This window comes from Lithobates pipiens, unplaced genomic scaffold (genome assembly GCF_037356315.1).
Source record: "Lithobates pipiens isolate NorthernLeopardFrog02 unplaced genomic scaffold, aLitPip1_a1.2 Scaffold_18, whole genome shotgun sequence".
NCBI lineage: Eukaryota > Metazoa > Chordata > Amphibia > Anura > Ranidae > Lithobates > Lithobates pipiens.
In genome coordinates this window covers 296,855,318-296,876,225 of record NW_027507758.1, presented here as the reverse complement: position 1 = coordinate 296,876,225, position 20,908 = coordinate 296,855,318, and the positions used below count along the sequence as shown (strand labels likewise).

Here is a 20,908-nt window from a genome sequence, read left to right as displayed (position 1 = left end):
CTATATTATGCTACTCTCAAGTAATTGCTCCTTTCAGTGGCGTAACCAGCAAATCTGGCACCTGGGCCAATTCTTTTTTTTTAACCATCACCCTTCCCTCCAACCTCCACCAAATACAATGAAAAAATTAAATGTACGAATAACATTACATTAACCACTTAAGGACCGCCGCATGCCAATGTACGTCATCACAATGTCATGTACAGGCACAAGCACGATCGGACCCCCTCCCGCTGGATGCGGCGGTAAGTTTTGCTTCAGGAGCGATCCGGGATGAGGGGATGGCCGTTGGTTTCTGGCCATCCCCTCTCGATCGCTCCTGGCGAATGAGAAGCTTCCTCCCACTGTGTATAGTAAACACAGGCAGGGACGAAGTGATGTCATTCTCCTCGGGGCGGTCTTTTTGACCAGACTACGATTAGAAGAGTGAAAGTAAGTGTGCACCAACACTACACTAACATGTAGGTACACATAGGCACACAAACCCCCCCCCCCGATCATTTTTCTGATCGCTGCATTAGTGTCACTGGTGCCGCTAAGTAGCTAGTTATTTTTTTAGGTTCACCGCCAGGTTTTTATAGCGCTAGGTACCCTGATATACTACCCAATAATGGTTTTAACCCCCTGATTGCCCCTAGTTAACCCTTTCACCCCCTTTTGCCAGTGTCACTAAGCGAAGTTAACCCTTTCACCAGCGATCGCCGTATAAGTGCCACTGGTGACGCTGGTTAGCCAGTTAGTTATTTAGGTTCCCCGTCAGGTTTTTATATAGCGCCAGGGACCCCCATTCACTATCTAATAAAGATTTTAACCCCCTGATTGCCCCTAGTTAACCCTAAGTATAAGTGTTACGGGTGATTCTGGTTAGTTTGCTTTTTATAGCATCAGGGCACCCACCATTTATTACCCAATAAAGGTTTAACCCCCTGATCACCCGGCGGGTGATAACAATTAGGTTTTAGGGTCAGGGTCTGCGTCGCTCCAGGCAGCCCTAGGTTAGTGGCAGTACCGCTAACACCCACGCGCAAAGCATACACCTCCCGTAGTGGTATAGAATCTGAACAGATCAATATCTGATCTGATCAGATCTATACTAGCGTCCTCAGCAGTTTAGGGTTCCAAAAAAACGCATTGTTAGCGGGATCAGCCCAGATACCTGCTGGCACCTGCGTTTTGCCCCTCTGCCCAGCCCACCCAAATGCAGTATCGATCGATCACTGTCACTTACAAAACACTAAACACATAACTGCAGCGTTCGCAGAGTCAGGCCTGATCCCTGCGATCGCTAACAGTTTTTTTTGTAGCGTTTTATATTTAAATCCGGAAGGCAGTGCTTGGATTTCGGGGTCCCGTACGTGGCTAGACTCCCAAAAAGTCCCCCACATGTGGTATCCCCGTACTCGGGAGAAGCAGCAGAATTTATTTTGGGGTGTAATTTCACTTATGCCCATAGCATGTGTGAGCAATATATCATTTAGTGACAACTTTGTGCAAAAAAAAAATTGTAATATTCCTGCAACTTGTGGCAAAATATAAAATAATTCATGGACTCAACATGCCTCTCAGTAAATAGCTTGGGGTGTCTACTTTCCAAAATGGGATAATTTGGGGGGGTTTTGTGCTATTTTGGTAGTGAGGAGTGAAATCAAAATTTTGCACCCTTAGAAATCCTGAAGGCAGTGATTGGTTTTCGGGGTGCCGTACGCAGTTAGACTCCCAAAAAGTCCCACATATGTGGTATCCCCATACTCAGAAGAAGCAGCAGAATATATTTTGGGGTGCAATTCCACATATAACTATGGCATGTGTGAGCAATATTTCATTTAGTGACAACTTTTTGTAAACTTTTTTTTTGTTTGTTTCATTATTCAACCACTTGGGACAAAAAAAAAAATATTCAATGGGCTCAACATGCCCCTCAGCAATTTCCTTGGGGTGTCTACTTTCCAAAAATGGGGTCATTTGGGGGGGTCATTTAGGATCTGTATACACACCCATATGTGTGATGATAATATCATGCGACCTGGCTAGCACTGATCAACAAGGAAATATTCTCTCTAGCAATAGAGACCAAACCGAGCATTTGTAACAGTACTACCCTCACTGTGTCTTATCTGGCCTTGACAAGAGAGACCCTGCAGGAGGGGGATGATCTATCCATACAGGAAAACAGCCCTTTTACACAATGTGGAGGTTTAACCCCTTAAGTTCCACCGTGAGTATAGCAAGCATGCTATTCTGCACATACAGATTTTACTGTTGTGGGTTTAGTAACACTTTAACCAGTTGAGATCCGCGCTATAGCCAAATGAAGGCTACGGCGCGGACCTCCTTTGCCAGGACTACGTCTATTGACTTCGTCCCGTGCACGAGCGGCCTGCGCGCCCTCTGAGGGGCGCGCGCGGCACGCTCTGTGATCGGCGAGTCTATGAGACTCACCTGATCACCGATCCGAGCAAGGGGTCGATCCCGACCCCTTACCACGTGATCAGCTGTCAGCCAATGACAGCTGATCATGTGATACAACGGAGCCGGTAATCGTCAGTCCCGATCACGGCCAGCCCTGCCAGTGCCCACCTGCCCCCTGCCAGTGCCACCCATCAATAAATAAGTGCCCCCCGTCAGTGCCACCCAGCAGTGCCCATAGTGCCACCCAGCAGTGCCTGCAGTGCCCACAGTGCCACCCATCAGTGCCCACAGTGCCACCCATCAGTGCCCGCAATCTGCATCAACAACGGTGCTGCACCCCAGTGCCACATATCCGTGCCCATCAGTGTCATCTACCAGTGCCCATCAGTGTCCATCAGTGCCGCCCATCAGTGCCCAGCAGTGCCACCTATCAGAGCCACCTATCAGTGCCACCTATCAGTGCCCATCAGTCCCATCTATCAGTGGTACCTATCAGTGCCCCTTAGTGCCACCCATCTGTGCCACCCATTCATGCCACCCATCCGTGCCATCTTATCTGTGCCCATCTGTGCCCATCAGTGCTGCCTTATCTGTGCCCATCAGTACTACCTTATCTGTGCCTATCGGTGCCACCTTAACTATGCCTATTGGTGCCATCTTAACTATGCCTATCAGTGCCCACCAGTGCAGCCTATCAGTGCCGCCATATCAGCGCACTTCAATGAAGGAGAAAAATGACCTGTTTGCCAAAGTTTATAACAAACTATTAAACATGATTTTTTTATTTTTTTTATTTTGCATCTTTTTTTGTTTGTTTAGCAAAAAATAAAACTCCCAGCTGTAAATGAATACCACCAAAAGAAAGCTCTATTTGTGGGAAAAAAATTATAAAAATGTTATTTGGGTACAGTGTTGTATGCCCGCGCAATTGTCATTCAAAGTGCATCAGCGCTGAAAGCTGAAAATTGCTCTGGGCAGGAGGGGGGTTTAAGTGCCCAGTAAGCAAGTGGTTAAAGGATAAATTCACCTTTTTATAACATGTTACATGTTACACCTATATTCAGGGTGTAACATGTTACGAATGGACCACCCCCCGCTCCCTGATTTGACAACTAGTGTTTTTTCTCACCTGGCCACGCTACTCATTTACAGTATCCTGCGAATGGAAAACTACAAGGTCCGGCAGCCTTTGTGGCTGTCAGCTTGTAGTTTTCAATTAAATACCATGGCGCTGTGGTAGTTCACACTGACAGATCTTCAGGAGACCTGCATGAGACTAGCGATCTGCTGATCGCTGGTGCAATGGTTTACAGGCTCCTTCAACAAAAAATAAGAAATGCACTGGTTTTTACCTGCAAAAAATGGGCATTTACTTATTTTTAAGTGAACTTATCCATTAACCACTTCATACCTGGAAGGATTTGCCCCTTCCTGACTAGAGCACTTTTTAAAATTTGGCACTGTGCTGCTTTAACTGGTAATTGCACAGTCATGCAATGATGTACCAAAACAAAATTTGTGTCCTTTTTTCCCACAAATAGAGCTTTTTATTTTTTGTCCTATAAACAAAAAAACGAAAATTTTGAAAAAAATTATATTTTCTACTTTTTGTTATAAAAAATTAAATAAACTCAATTTTAGTCATATATTTAAGCCAAAATGCATTCAGCCGCATGTCTTGGGTAAAAAAAAATTCAAGCGTATATTTATTGGTTTGCGCAAAAGTTATAGCATCTATAATCTAGGGTACATTTTCTGGAATTTACGTAACTTTTAGGCCGCGTACACACGGGCGGACTGTTCGCCCAACCTTGTCCGCTGAACAGTGTTTGGGCGGACAGTCCGCTCGTGTGTGGGCTTTCAGCGGACAGTTTCAGCGGACAGTTGGACGGACAAAGTCTTTCGGAAATTCAGAAAAACTGTCCGCTGAAACTGTGTTTGAGCGAACAGTCCGCCCGTGTGTGGGCTTGTCCGCTGTACTTTCGAAATGAGCGGACTGTTCCCGCTCGGAAAGTCCGCCCATTTCGAGCGCGTGTACAGGTAGGCGGGGCCCGCGAAGGAGACGTCGCGGGCTCCGCCGCCTGGAATGGGCTTAAAGGGGAACCCCAACGCCGAAAAAAATCGGCGTGGGGGTTCCCCCCAAGTCCACACCAGACCCTTGTCCGAGCACGCTACCCGGCCGGCCAGGAAAGGGGGGCGAGCGAGCGCGCCCCCCCCTCCTGAGCCGTACCAGGCCGCGTGCCCTCAACATGGGGGGGTGCCTTGGGGAAGGGGGGGCCGCGCGGCCCCCCCACCCCAAAGCACCTTGTCCCCATGTTGATGAGGACAAGGGCCTCTTCCCGACAACCCTGGCCGTTGGTTGTCGGGGTCTGCGGGCGGGGGGCTTATCGGAATCCGGGAGCCCCCTTTAAGAAGGGGGCCCCCGGATACCGGCCCCCCACCCTATGTGAATGAGTATGGGGTACAATGTACCCCTACCCATTCACCTGTGAAATAAAGTACAAATAAAAACACAACACAGGGGAAAAAAATATTTTATTGCACAGCCGGGGGTCTTCCGTCTTCGGGGGTCTTCTCGCCGGACTCCTCCGCTATGTGTGTGTAGCTCTTTTGCTAGCGGAGGAGTCCGGCTTTCTTCCTCCCCGCCGCCGGCCTCTTCTCCCGACTTCGGGGGTCTTGTCCCCCTCTTCGGTTCTTCTGCCGGGCCACCGCGCCTTCTTGTAGCTCTTTTACAGGCGGTGGCCCGGTCTTCTGTCGCCGCTGTCGTCGCCGCCGCCGCCGCCGCCTTCCGTTCTTGTTCTTCTTCTTCTTCTTCTTCTTCTTCTTCTTCTTCTTCTTCTCCTGGAGATGTTGACTCGACGATCTCTCCGGCCGGAATGCCAGAGCCGCGCTGTGCGGTCACTTATATAGTGACAATGGGGCGGGGTCACATGGTATATGTCACATGGGTTGGTCACATGGTGACCCCGCCCCCTTACGATGTCATAGTCCCCATGTGACATCAACCCATGTGACCAACCCATGTGACATATACCATGTGACCCCGCCCCATTGTCACTATATAAGTGACAGCGCAGGGCGGCTCTGGCATTCCGGCCGGAGGGAGCGACGTGTCAACATCTCCTGGAGAAGAACAAGAAGAACAAGAAGAAGAACACGAACGGAAGTCGGCGGCGACAGAAGACCGGGCCACCGCCTGTAAAAGAGCTACAAGAAGGCGCGGTGGCCCGGCAGAAGAACCGAAGGCGGCGACAGAAGAACGGAAGACGGCGACAGAAGACCGGGCCACCGGACCAGGCGCGGTGGCCCGGCAGAAGAACCGAAGAGGGGGACAAGACCCCCGAAGTCGGGAGAAGAGGCCGGCGGCGGGGAGGAAGAAAGCCGGACTCCTCCGCTAGTAAAAGAGCTACACACACATAGCGGAGGAGTCCGGCGAGAAGACCCCCGAAGACGGAAGACCCCCGGCTGTGCAATAAAATATTTTTTTCCCCTGTGTTGTGTTTTTATTTGTACTTTATTTCACAGGTGAATGGGTAGGGGTACATTGTACCCCATACTCATTCACATAGGGTGGGGGGCCGGTATCCGGGGGCCCCCTTCTTAAAGGGGGCTCCCGGATTCCGATAAGCCCCCCGCCCGCAGACCCCGACAACCAACGGCCAGGGTTGTCGGGAAGAGGCCCTTGTCCTCATCAACATGGGGACAAGGTGCTTTGGGGTGGGGGGGCCGCGCGGCCCCCCCCTTCCCCAAGGCACCCCCCCATGTTGAGGGCACGCGGCCTGGTACGGCTCAGGAGGGGGGGCGCGCTCGCTCGCCCCCCTTTCCTGGCCGGCCGGGTAGCGTGCTCGGACAAGGGTCTGGTGTGGACTTGGGGGGAACCCCCACGCCGATTTTTTTCGGCGTTGGGGTTCCCCTTTAAGCCCATTCCAGGCGGCGGAGCCCGCGACGTCTCCTTCGCGGGCCCCGCCTACCTGTACACGCGCTCGAAATGGGCGGACTTGCCTCCGTCTTACGTGGGCGAGTCCGTTCATTTCAAAAGTTGAGCGAACTGTTTGCCCAACCTTGTTCGTCAAACAGTCCGCTCGTGTGTGGGCAAGTCCGCTCATGCAAATTTTGAGCGGACTGTTTGCCCAAACTGTTTGACGAACAAGGTTGGGCAAACAGTCCGCGCGTGTGTACGCGGCCTTAGTTTATGACTGGCTATCTCATTTCTTGAGGTGCTATAATGGCAGGACAGTACAACCCCCCAACCTCCAAATGACCCCATTTTGAAAAGTACACACCCCAAGGAATTTGCTGAGAGGCATGTTGAGCACTGAATATTTTATTCTTTTGCCACAAGTGATTGAAAAATGACAAAAAAAATACACAAAGTTTTAACTGAAATGATATATTTCTGAAGCATGCCATGGGCATATGTGAAATAACACCCCAAAATACATTCTTCTACTTTTCCTGAGTACAGGAATACCACATGTGTGGGACTTTTTGGAAGCCGAATCCCGTACAGAACCTTGAAACCAAGCACTGCCTTCAGGGTTTCTAAAGCCGCGTACACACGGGCGGACTGTATGGCCTACTTAGTCCGTCATACAATCCGACGGACAGTCCGTCATACTTTCGAATGAACGGACTTGACCACACACACCACTTTTTGAGCGGACTAATACGGCGTACTAAGTCCGCCATACTATCCGCCCTACTTTTGAAATGAACGGACTCACCCACACACGCAGAGGAAAGTCCGCTCATTTCGAGCGCGTCTCCAGGTAGGCGGGGCCCGCGAAGGAGACGTCGCTGACCCCGCCGCCTGGTATGGAAGTCCACAACAGACCCTTGTCCGAGCACGCTACCCGGCCCCCCCACCGCAAAGCACCTTGTCCCCATGTTGATGAGGACAAGGGCCTCTTCCCGACAACCCTGGCCGTTGGTTGTCGGGGTCTGCGGGCGGGGGGCTTATCGGAATCCGGGAGCCCCCTTTAATAAGGGGGCCCCCGGATACCGGCCCCCCACCCTATGTGAATGAGTATGGGGTACAATGTACCCCTACCCATTCACCTGTAAAATAAAAGTACAAAAAAAACACAACACACGAGATAAAATACTTTATTGCACAGCTCCGGGGGTCTTCCGTCTTCGGGGGTCTTCTCGCCGGACTCCTCCGCTATCTTCTTGTAGCTCTTTTGCTAGCGGAGGAGTCCGGCTTTCTTCCTCGCCGCCGGCCTCTTCTCCCGACTTCGGGGGTCTTGTCCCCCTCTTCGGTTCTTCTGCCGGGCCACCGCGCCTTCTTATAGCTCTTTTACAGGCGGTGGCCCGGTCTTCTGTCGCCGCCGCCGCCGCCTTCCGTTCTTCTTCTTCTTCTTCTTCTTCTTCTCCAGGAGATGTTGCCTCAACGATCTCTCCGGCCGGAATGCCAGGGACGCACTGCGCGGCCACTTATATAGGGACAAGGGGCAGTGTCACATGGCTTTATGTCACATGGGTTGGTCACATGGGTTGATGTCACATGGGGACTATGACATCGTAAGGGGGCAGGGTCACCATTTGACACCAACCGCGCGGCCCCCCCACCCCAAAGCACCTTGTCCCCATGTTGATGAGGACAAGGGCCTCTCCCCGACAACCCTGGCCGTTGGTTGTCGGGGAGAGGCCCTTGTCCTCATCAACATGGGGACAAGGTGCTTTGGGGTGGGGGGGCCTCGCGGCCCCCCTTCCCCAAGGCACCCCCATGTTGAGGGCACGCGGCCTGGTACGGCTCAGGAGGGGGGTCGCTCGCTCGCCCCCCTTTCCTGGCCAGCCGGGTAGCGTGCTCGGACAAGGGTCTGTTGTGGACTTGGGGGGGACCCCCACGCCGATTTTTTTCGGCGTTGGGGTTCCCCTTTAAGTCCATACCAGGCGGCGGGGCCAGCGACGTCTCCTTCGCGGGCCCCGCCTACCTGGATACCCGCTCGAAATGAGCGGACTTTTCTCCGGGCGGGAAAAGTCCGCTCATTTCAAAAGTACGGCGGACTGGCATACACACGGGCGGATTGTCCTCCGAAATGCGAGTACGATGGACAGCATTTCGAAAAATCCGAAATACTTAGTACGCCGGACTGCACGCTGAAAAAGTCCGCTGAAGCCCACACACGAGCGGACTGTCCGCTGAAATGTGTTTCGATGGACTAAGTAGGCCATACAGTCCGCCCGTGTGTACACGGCATAAGGGTGTAAAATGCTGATTTCACTCCTCATTACCTATCACAGTTTCGGAGGCCCTGAAATGTCAAGATAGCACAAGCCCTGACAAATGACCCAATTTTGGAAAGTAGACACCCCAAGCTATTTGCTCAGAGGTATGTTGAGAATTTTGCAGATCTCTCTTTTTGTCAAAAAGTTTTGAGAGCTGCAAAATACGCACCATGGCTCTTAGCAAATACCTTGGGGTGTCTACTTTCCAAAATGGGGTTCTGAAGGCGGTGATTGGTTTTCAGGATCCTGTATGCAGTTAGGCTCCCAAAAAGTCCCACACATGTGATATCCCTGTACTTATAAGAAGCAGCAGAATGTATTTTGGGGTGCAATTCCACATATACCCATGTCATGTGTGAACAATATATAATTTAGTGCCAACTTTGTGTAAAAAAAGAAACTTGTGGCAAAATATGACATATTCCATGGACTCAACATGCCTCTCAGCAAATAGCTTGGGGTGTCTACTTTCCAATATTGGGTCATTTGGGGGGTTTTGAACTGTCCTGGTATTTTATGCACAACATTAGAAGCTTATGCCACTCATCACCCACTCTTCTAACCACTTGAAGACAAAGCTCTTTCTGACACTTTTTGTTTACATTAAATTTTTTTTTTACTTTGAACCCCCAAACATTATATATTATTTTTTTAAGCAAAGGCCCTACAGATTAAAAGGGTGGATGTTGCAATTTTTTTTTTCACACAGTATTTGCGCAATGATTTTTTAAACGTAATTTTTTTATGCACTAAAACACACTATATTGCCCAAATGTTTGGTAAGATACAAAAGATGATCTTATGCCAAGTACATAGATACCAAACTTGCAAAATTGCATACAACCGTGCAGCGGTGACAAACTACATAGATTTTTAAAAGCCGAAAAAAAGCCTTACCACTTTAGATTTATAGAGGGAGTCTACTGCTAAAATGACTGCCCTCAATCTGACATTGCGGTGATATCTCACATGCATGGTGCAATTGCTGTTTACATATGAAACAAGGCTGATGCTTGCGTTCGTCTTTGCACATGCGCACGGGGGAACATGGGGGCTTTTTTATATTATTATTTATTTTTTATTTTAATTTTATTTTTACACTGTTCCTTTCTTTTATTTTTTTTAATAATTTTTATTGTTATCACAGGGAATTTAAATATCCCGTATGATAGTAATAGTTAGTGACAGGTACTCTTTTTACCTGAAAAGCACCTGAAAAGCAAACAATGGTAACAATAAAACATTAACTCAATAAAACAATTTATTTTATTGCAATCTGTGCCAAAATAAAGAGTAAAAAATATATGCCAAAGCATGGGGGCAATCCGCCCCTAATGTTGGGGGCAAATCGCCCCTCCACTCCTGCCCCCATGCTTCGGCATATATGTTCTTTTTTTTCAACTGTAGTGCTGAAATCACCTCCTACAGCACTGACATATCGTGAGAGCAAATGCTGTTGCTGTCAAGATAGATAAACCAGTGCTGTAGCTGAATGGTGTACATACAAAGAAAATAATGATTAACAATAAAACACAGTAAACAGTAAAGTATAAAATTATTACATACCTAATAAAACATAGTAACAATAAAACATACACAGTTAAGCATAAAATACAGTAAAACAGAGCAGAACAAGAAAATGACAAATATTTTTGGCTTTTTTATTATATATATATATATAGATATATATATATATCTATATATATATATATATATATATATCTATCTATCTATCTATCTATCTATCTATCTATCTATCTATCTATCTATATATATATATATATATATATTAGGGCTGTCACTGATTAAAATTTTCATGTTCGATTAATCAATTTTTTGATTAATCGACTCATTTCAATTAATTATAATGCACATACAGATTCAACTACTTTTAGCTGATCTCCTTGCATTGCAACTCTGCATTAGTCAGTGGTAAATGTGGTATACACCATATACAATCACCCAACACTAGTTAATTTCCACAATCCATGACTTAACTTCACAGTTCACACAAATACGTGTTAAATTCAAACTGTAGCACTGACGTAAGTAATTTTTTTTCCACAGTAGCGTGACAATCCCTCCACCTCCAGTCTAACTAATCACTCTCACCTCATGGCATGGAACCCTGTGCAAACAGGTGGTCATGCAAGCAGGTATCAAAAGGATCAACACAGACCATAAACTTTTCTCACATCTACTTAGATCTCAGCAAGGACACCAGGTCATGGGTAGAAATAAAAGATCTAAGTGCTCACCGCTTAAGTATAAGATTTAATTTTTGTGTTCAAACACAAACTACTCACATATGATAAAAACACAGCATGTAAAGCTGACAATCGTGTTAGTTCCATAGGGCAGCAGCGGGTGATGACATCAGAACTTCAAGGTCATCGGACTCCTCCCCCCTTCCCTTCCTTATCAGACAGAGGCAATTGGGGAAGGGGGGAGGAGTCCAATGATGTTGATGTCTGTGACATCACCGGATCTCCAACGGAACTCCTTGAAGACCCAGAAGCGGTTAGAGTACCGATCAAAAGAATTTTGATTAATCAAAAAATGAATTAAGGAATTAATCTTTAATTTCCACAGCCCGAATATATATATATATATATATATATATATATATATATATATACTGTTTTTAATGGCGTATAACATGCACTTTTTCCCCCTTAAAATCCCCGGGAAAAAAGTAGGTGCGTGTCATACGCCGATCCCCACTGATTGTAAGGAAACGAACGAGCGGAGCCGAGATACACAAAGCCAAAATACACTCGGCTCCTCTTGCAGTCCCGCCCACCTCCACTGATTGCGAATGGAGCGACATACAGAAAGTGTACTTCGGATAGTCTCGGCTCCTCTCACAGCCTCACTGTGAGCAGAGCTGAGTCTAGCCGAAGTACACTCGGCTTTCTGTATGTCAGCAGCGCTCGCCCCTCTTGCAATCAGTGGAGGCGGGCAGGACTGCGAGAGGAGTCGAATAAAGACGAAGTACGCTTGGCTTTCTGTATCCTGGCTCGGCTTGCTCCTTTCCATCGGCGCCAAATTTAAAATGGGGAAATGCTGCAAAAAGACTGGCAAGACTGCAAAGGACCTGGACAAGGCTACAGAGGTACTGGGCAAGGCTGCAGATGGATGCTGGGCAAGGCTACAATGATGGACAAGGCTGCAGATGGACAGTGGGCTAGGCTACAATGATGGGCAAGGCTGCAGATGGACACTGACAAGGCTGCCTTGATGGGCATTTTAAAGTAAGTTTTTTTCCTTAAACTTCCCTCCTAAAAGTTTCTTTCCTTAAAATTCCCTCCTAAACCTGGGGTGCGTGTTATACGCCTATAAATACGGTATATATATATATATATATATATATATATATATATATATTTTCCCCCTTTGTTTGGTAACTATAAAGGTTCCAGGCTTGGGTCTCTAAAAATGCGATGACCCTGTGAAAGTGTGTCCTAGGACTGTGCAATGCTGTACTCTACGCTAATACTCCACTAGTGTGTGGTAGCACTAGAAACATTCACCGATGCAGAGACCAGGTTGGTCAGGACAGGAGGGACAATAAAAGTGGATGTCACGCCTGTATCCGCATTTCCTACAGACACAACATCTTCTTTGGGGGGTTCATTGAGTAGGGGTACCACTGAGGACATACAGAAAATGCCTCTCATGCAGCCGTCTCACTGCAGTTGCATTGGGAAGTTGGGACACAGCAGCGCCTGGAAACAGAAGGGCTGTGATGACCTCTTCCTGGAATTTAAGGAAGGATCCAGTTCGTCCTGACGCCTTGAATAGCACATAAGCACAGAGCCAATCGAAATAGGTATACAGACACTTTTTTGTACCAGCGTCTGGCTCTACGGGCAGTTAAGTACGGAACCATCAACTGGTCGTTGAGGTCCATCCCTCCTATATTAAGGTTGTATTCGTGGACACAGAGGGGTTTCTCCACAACACCAGTCGCCGTTGGAATTTGGACTGTCATAACTGCATGAAGGGAGGACAGAACTAAAACATTCTGTGAATCCCTCCACTTCACTGCGAGCAAATTATTACATCTCAAACAGGCTCTCTCCCTGTGTTTGTCAGGGCCTGTGTTTGTCTTCTTGGTGGCTGCGGGATACACTTGTGCTAGCCTCCACACCAGCTTGAACTGCACTTATGGGACTCGCTACGTCATCACGTGATACTGCAGGGCTGGTTTGACTACGACCAGGGTGTACCAGGCCGCTGGTGCATGCCAGTTCACCAGTAAGATGAGCGGCACTAGTACTGGCTCTCTGCTCCATACGAGAGCCCTGCGGTTCTTGCACCTCAATAACAGAAGAAGAATGGGGTTGGGTATGGCTGACCTTGGCAGGGACCACTACTCCATTGTCAGAGCTATCTGTCAGGGTGCCGCTGCTGTCTACTGGTTTGCATTCTGAGCCTGAATCTGACAGATGGGTGATTTCCTCTTCACTCTCATCTGTCACGCTCAGAAACGTGTAGGGCTCTTCACTAGTGTACCTTCGATTGGACATTGTGGCCTCTAAATTGACTGGTACAACTTTACTGATACTACTGCAGGTATCTGGGCTGATCACGCTAACGCTACGTTTTTGTGAACCCTAAACTACTGGGGATGCTAATGTAGTTCTGATCAGATCAAAGACATTGATCTGTTCAGACACTATACTACTAAGGGAGGTGTATGGAGCGTGCATGGGTGTTAATGCTACTGGCACTAATTTGACACTGCCTGGGGCTGACGCAGACCCTAACTGATGCTAAAACTGATTTCTCCGGCCAGGTGATCAGGCGGTTAAACCTTTATTAGGTAATATATGGCGGGTGCCCCGCCGCTATAAAAAAATAAAAATAACCAGCATTACCCGTGACACTAATAAGGTGATCACTAGTGACAGGGGGTGAAAGGGTTAACTGGGGGCAATCAATGGGTTAAAACATTTATTCGGTAATATATGGGGGCACCCTGATGCTATAAAAGACTGACGGTGAAACTAACCAACTAACTGGCTAACCTGTGACACTAATATGGCGATCAGAATATAGATCTATACACTGTATTAGTGACACTTGTGACAGAGGGTGAATGGGTTAACTGGGGGTGATCAAGGGATTAAAACTTTATTAGGGATGTTTAGGGGGTACCCTAGCTGGGCCTACTACTAGCTGCCCTAACAATTATAAGTCACAAATGACACCAATGCCGTGATCATTGAAAACTTCACTTGGCAACACTGTGACACAGAGTAAAGGGGTTAATCAGGGGCGATGGGGAGATGTGATTGGGGGGTGACAAGTGTGCCTACGTGTACTGGTGTTAGTGAAGTGTTATGCAACTCACAGTTAGATTTCCTCTCTCCTCTCTCTGGAACTGAAAAGAGTTCTACAAGGGAGATGATTTCATTTCCTCTGCCTGTGTTTACACTTACAGGCAGAGGACAGTCTCCCATTTGCCAGAACTGATCACCATGTCCAAGCCAAAAATCACTGACCTGGGCCTGGAGACTAGGGGTGCAACGGATCGTCACCGATCCCTGATCTGAACGGCCGAATGGCCTATCTCTGGAGCGGCGGCCATCTTGGTGCACCCGTCGGCTGTTTACAATGTAATCGCTCCGTCAAATGACGGATCGATCACTTGTAAACAAACTGGCGTCATGATGACATCGGTTGCTCTCTCCCCTCTGTGTACTGATCTGTACAGTGGAGGGGAGAGATCGGATGGCAGCAGCACTGTGGGCTGTATCTGTAGTGCCCACAGCACTGCTCTGTGACAATTGCAGTCACAACCTTCCCTCCATACTCTGCCAATACCCTGCCATACTCTGCCAATACTCTGCAATACCCTGCAAATACTCTGCAATACCCTGCAAATACTCTGCAATACCCAGCCATACTCTGCAATACCCTGCCAATACTCTGCAATACTCTGCAATACCATGCCAATACTCTGCAATACCCAGCCATACTCTGCAATACCCTGCCAATACTCTGCAATACCCAGCCATACTCTGCCATACCCTGCCAATACTCTGCAATACCCTGCCAATACTCTGCAATACCCTGCCAGTACTCTGCAATACCCTGCCAGTACTCTGAAATACCCTGCCAATACTCTGCAATACCCAGCCATACTCTGCAATACCCTGCCAATAATCTGCAATACCCTGCCAATACTCTGCCATACCCTGCCAATACTCTGCAATACCCAGCCAATACTCTGCCAATACTCTGCCATACCCAGCCATACCCAGCCACACTCTGCCATACCCAGCCATACTCTGCAATACTCGGTAATACCCAGCCATACTTGGCGATACCCAGCTGTACCCAGTCATGCTCAGCCGTACCCAGCCAATATTACAGTGGGGGAGATGACGTGGATATTACAGTGGGGAAGATGTATATTACAGTGGGGGGAGTGTGGATATTACAGTGGGGACTATATGGTGGTGGAATTTTCACAGGTTTTTGCAAATTCAATTATTATTTTCTCATCCGAAAAATGATCCGATCCGTGACTCTGATCCAAGGAATGATCTGATCCGTGAGTTTTTTGATCCATTCCACCCCTACTGGAGACTGATTGGTTCTGAAGCAAATTTGATTGCCGCGGGTGCGCCGGGAGCGCACCCATGCGCCCGATGTATACCTACTGTGATTTGCCTAGGAGAACCGACTTGCCACAGTATAATGGCAGTGCTGTAGTGCTAATACTTTAGGTATTGCAGCGTCATGTAAAAAAAACAACACCACCTGCACCCCCTTAGTACTCCACTGATACCTTCATTCCTTCATACCAGATTATAGTACAATACGTTACTTACCCATTAAGGCTATTGCCTTTCTCTAGCTTATTTTCACAGCTCCTGTATTGCATTTTCCCCATCCTTTCTACAAATATTGGTTGCTCCTGAAAACCTCCTGCCACTATTGCATCTTCATATGTTCCCCTTCTGTATTGGTGGTCTCCATTTTCTGAATTTCCTACAGGGTGTCTCTTAGGTACTACAACCATACTTTCCTCTCAGTATTGTTTCATACCCTTGCTTTCTGCTCAGTACTATTTGTTCCCTTTTTGCTCCTATTTCTTGCAAATCTCATTCTTACATTTGAATTTCTATTTGAGTTAATTAAGAATGATTTTAACAATAGAAAAACAACATAATGAAGCAAGAGATTTTATTTCTTTTAAGTTCCATTAATGGATATTAGAAAAAAAATTAACGGCAATATGACATATTATGCAGAAAAAATCTATATATACATAAAATGCGATAACTGTTATGACTGTCTAACATAACAGTTTTACAGAGACACTCATTCAGAACAAAGTAACAAACAATCCATTCAGGGCAAAGTGATGGTGTCCTTGCAATGCCTCCCTTCCCTGACCCACTTATACTCACCTTGGCAACTCTCCTCCCCTAATGTCCCCCCTCCCCCATTGAAGCTGACACTAGAAGCCCCAGTGTTGACTTTTGACTGTTGTAAGATGCTTGGGGGAATGAAGATGTCACCCCCTCAATCGGCTGCTGGACCCAAGCACTCATCCACTGATACTCACCTGGCTAGTGTTTCCCCGCCTTTGCTTTTCTGCCAATCCTGACAGCACTTTGCTAAAGAAGCCAATTAAGGGAGTAAAATCCCCTTCTTAGCATCTGATGCCAGCCAGCCCTGCAGATTTAGTGCATGCTGTGTTAGAGGAAAGAGTGGTGGAGAAGCGTAGTCATTGTTACTTCTCTATGAAAGTATGGGTGAAGTGACAGTATCTCTTTAAACTAAGGCAGCTGTTAGTTATTTTGGAAATCAAAGTTGGAAGTCAATGCTACCTGATTACCTGCCAACATTTGAATTATTGTTTTTTTTTCTACAGAGGAAGATGTGTCAAATGTGCAAATCATGTGTGCCTGGTGCCAGAAAGTGGGGATTAAACGCTACTCCCTCAGTATGGGGAGTGAGGTGAAAAGCTTCTGCAGTGAGAAGTGCTTTGCAGCATGCAGAAGAGCATACTTCAAGAGAAATAAGGTAAGGCTTGATAGAAACATACATTGATGTAAGCTTTTGCTGATATAAACATTGCTGTCACTGCAGTAGGTGTTTAGAGAAAATCTGTTAAAAATGTTGTTTCCAAATTTGTTCTCTGGACAGTTTGTTTTATCTTTTTTTAATGAACCAAGTGTTTTAGCTTTACTACATGCCTTCTTCTATAAGGTGTTCTGTGCTCTTTTCTTTGTTTATCGGACATGGTGCCTACTAATGGTGCTCTAGGCAGTGAATCCTTATGAGGATTCTGGCCACCTTAGCTGGATTTCTGTGTACTGGGGGGCTGGTCTCCTCAGTGCGCCCAGCCCCCCCCCCTTAGCTTTGCATGAGAAAGGGTCCCCTGCAGACTCCTCCTCCCAGAACAGTTGGAACCCAAAGATTTGAAAACGATGTAAAGCCAGGTGATGATATCAGATGGGCTTCAAAGTAGGTAATGAGGAGGATTATTAAGGGGTGGCAAGGATGCCTTGCATAATGAACTATTGCCCAGAGATGGATCTTAATAACACGTATGGTTTGATATAAAGTATGCAGTTGTTCAGATACACAGAACAGAGACTGTTACAACACACCATGCAGTTTTGACAACATGATTACACTAGCCACAATCCACAGCAGGTCCAAATCAAAAAATCAATTGATCATAATGAGTATCTGATATTAACCAGAATTTACTGTAACTATAAATTCCTAACCCTTTCATATTGTACAGTATTTCTGGATTTAGGCTTTGTATAGTTACTATTAGGCATAAAGTAAATATATGGACCTATTTATAAAGCCTGAAAAAGGAAAAAAATAAAAGGTGAACTAACTTCAAACAACCTGCCTACCCTCTGGTCCCCACTTTACTTACCTTCGTGGTTAAGCTGTCAGTGCCTATGCACTCTGTGTAGTAGTCCAGGGATTTGAAATGGCTGCTCTTCTCCCCCATCTTTCTGCAGAGCTTCGGGGATGCTTCAGCGTGATTCTGATTGGTCAGCGCTGGAACAGAGCATCGCATTACATAGAAAAAATTTTCCTTGCTGCATACATATGCTAAAATGCTCATTTTTTACAAGAAAATGTACTTCAGACAGTTTTTTTTTATGACAGTAGAAAACCTGTAGATTAAATGGCGGCAGTTGCAATTTTTTTAAGTCATACAATATTTGTACTATTTTACTAAAATTTCAGTAAAAGATAATAAAATTAATTTTAGTGCCCACAAACACAATGTAATACCTAATTTCTAGGTAAAATATAAAAGATGAGGTTGTGTCAAGTAAATAAATACATTTGCCAAGCCTCAGATTTGCGTAAAATGGTAAAAAGTTATGGTACCTAAAATTGTCTAGAGGTGATTTTAAGATCATCAATTTAGAGCTAACAGTGAATGATGGCCTTGAATTATTGCTCTTACTCTAGTTTGTGAGGCAATGCCTAATATATGGGGTTATTCAATTATTTCAGAAAATTCTTATTAAAAAGACAATGCCCCAATTGGATAAAAAATATCATGTGCAGATTTAATATTGCACGTAATACAATAAAAATATTAAAAATTAAAAATACATGACCTGTAATTATATCCTTTATAACTTTATGTATTTAGTGGTGTTCTGCAATGATTCATCTAAGTCAGTGATGGCGAACCTATGACACGCGTGTCAATGCTGACATGCGTAGCCATTTGGGGTGACACGCGCAGGATTTCGTGTGATTCATCCTCGGCTCCTGCACGGCCACCGAGGATGGAAGAATCTGTACTGGAGGAACGGGGGGGGCGGGACGTGTGATCTCCCCCACCCACACTCACTTACTGTATCGCCGCCACCGCCGCCTGACAGTGAAGCACAGCCCCTTTCTGAGCGCAGGGGCTGCTGGTAAGGCATCAACACGACGAGGACGTTAGGGAGGATCCGCAGGAGAGGAGCGCGGGAACAGTGCGCGCCTCTCTCCAGTCAGGCCGGCACAGAGAGTCTACTCCTGGGACTTTCGGTTACGACCGCACCACAGCAGGGAACAGCGGAGTGCCGGGGGGAAATGTGAGCGCCATTAGCAGCAACTATTGGGGTGCCATGGACTTGTAATTGCCCACAATAACTGAGATAAGTGAGGGGGAGGTTGTGTTAGCCAATTAGGGGTTAACTAGCCTAACAAGCTATCTATAATTCTATCTGCTGTCACTGGCCCACTGATGGAGCACCCAAAAAATAAAAAACAAAGGTTAAGTAAAGGGAGTGGTAGTAGCAGTGGCCGACCCTTTCAAGAGCCAAAAAATTAAAGAGAGACATAAGGAATTGTAAATATTTTTCCATCTCTCTTGAAGAAACTACTGATGTCACATCTCATGCTCAGTTGGCCATTATTGGTCGATATTCTGATGGTCACACAATGAGAGAAGAGTTGATAAAGTTAGTATCAGTGCCAACAAGTACATCAGGAAGCGAAATATGCAAGGTTGTTATGCAAACATTCTGCGACCTAAGCATTGATATATCTAAAGTTGTGTCAGTGACGACAGATGGTGCCCCAAACATGGTGGGGAAAAAAGTTGGATTTGTGAAATTGTTTACAGAAGCTATTGGACATGTGATTGTGCCTTTTCATTGTATTATCCATTAGGAGGCTTTATGTGCCAAGGCAGGATTCACTGACTTAAATGACTTAATGTCAGTTCTAACAAAAATAGTTAATTTAATAGCTGCTCGCCCCCTTCACAAGCGAGAATTTTCAGCACTTTTACAGGAGGTTGATTCCACCTACAGTGGACTGCTGATGTACAATAATGTAAGATGGCTGAGCCGAGGCAAGGTTCTTGAGCGCTTTGTGAAGTGCTTTGAAAAATTAAGGTATTTCTTGAAGAGAAGGATCTGGGAAACTTTCCTCAGCTCAATGATGATAAGTGGGTCAACACCCTGATGTTTTTTACAGATCTCTCTGTTCATGTTAATGAACTGAACTTAAAGTTACAAGGTTTTGGAAAAAGTATTGAATTTTCAAGCGAGATGTAGAAACTAAAACGTAACTATAAACTAAAACGTAACTATAAAAGTATTTTCCTCGAGTACAAAAGCATTTTGAGAAGGCCAGTGCAACTGTACGAAATGAAGTGGAACTCTTGCATATGAAGTACCAGCATGTTTTAGACTCGTTACTTGACCAGTTTACTGATAGATTTAGTCAATTTAGAAGCCTAGAACAGACCATGAAAATAATTAAGTATCCTGATGTAGTAGTCTACAATAGTTTGGAATTAAATGGTTTCCAATGGATGCAAATAGATGATTTGGAGATGCAGCTTGCCGAATTTCAAGACAGCATCTGGGCTCAGGTGTTTGTCGACTTGAGGTCAAAGCTTGAGAATCTGGAAAGGGGCGGCTTGGAGAATAAAGATGAGTGCCACTAGGAACAGGAAATTTGGAGTGCCTGGAACAGACTACCAGACACTTTTAGCACCCTGACAAATATAGCAACAGCTTTACTCACAATTTTTCCTTCTACGTACTTTTGTGAGACCTTATTCTCAGCATTAAATAATATCAAAACCAACAAAAGAAACAGATTGACAGATGAGGTTAGTAGCGCTTTCTTGGGCCTGAAGTGTACAAAATACCAACCTTCAATTGAAGATTTAGCCAATGAAATTCAGCAACAAAAAAGTCACTAATTGGCAGGTTAGTTAAAGAATTCGCCCTCCCCCTCACTTATCTCAGTTCACGGCAGGGCTGTGGAGTCTGCTGCTTCCAGCTCCACGTCCTGATCAACATGCCGCTCCGGCCCGCCCCTGCTATGAATATTCATAATCTTCGCCCTCGCGTCACTAGAAATATTCATAGCAGGGGCGGGCTGGAGCGGCATGTTGATGAGGACGTGGAGCTGGAAGCAGCCGACTCCACAGCCCTGGTTCACTGCACCCCAAACAAGTTCAATAATATCAAGGGCAACATACGAAATCGACTGATGAACAAAGAAGTTACTAAGCAGGTATGTTAAATAATTTGTTTTTGGTTTATTAAATACAATTATATATTGCAATTATAAATTTTTGTAGTTTAAACTATAAATTGCGCAAAATTATGTTTTTTTGTCGAAGTGACACACCACGCGAGTTATACTCGATTTTTTGCCGATTTTTGACACACCACGCCAAAAAGGTTGCCCATCACTGATCTAAGTTATAGTTAAACCTCTGACATTTGTGGCAATACTTCATTTGTAG

The 20,908-nt window shown here is 46.0% G+C and overlaps 1 protein-coding gene across 4 annotated transcripts in view; it reads left to right on the top strand.

Moving 5' to 3' along the window:
- SOBP (sine oculis binding protein homolog) overlaps nucleotides 1–20,908 on the top strand; it is a 268,830-nt gene that overhangs the window by 107,886 nt on the left and 140,036 nt on the right. For all 4 annotated transcript variants that reach the window (XM_077487161.1, XM_077487163.1, XM_077487164.1 and 1 more), the window contains one exon: nucleotides 16,535–16,686. In XM_077487161.1, coding sequence (XP_077343287.1) covers nucleotides 16,535–16,686 — 152 coding nt within the window. The remainder of the gene's footprint in view (nucleotides 1–16,534; nucleotides 16,687–20,908) is intronic.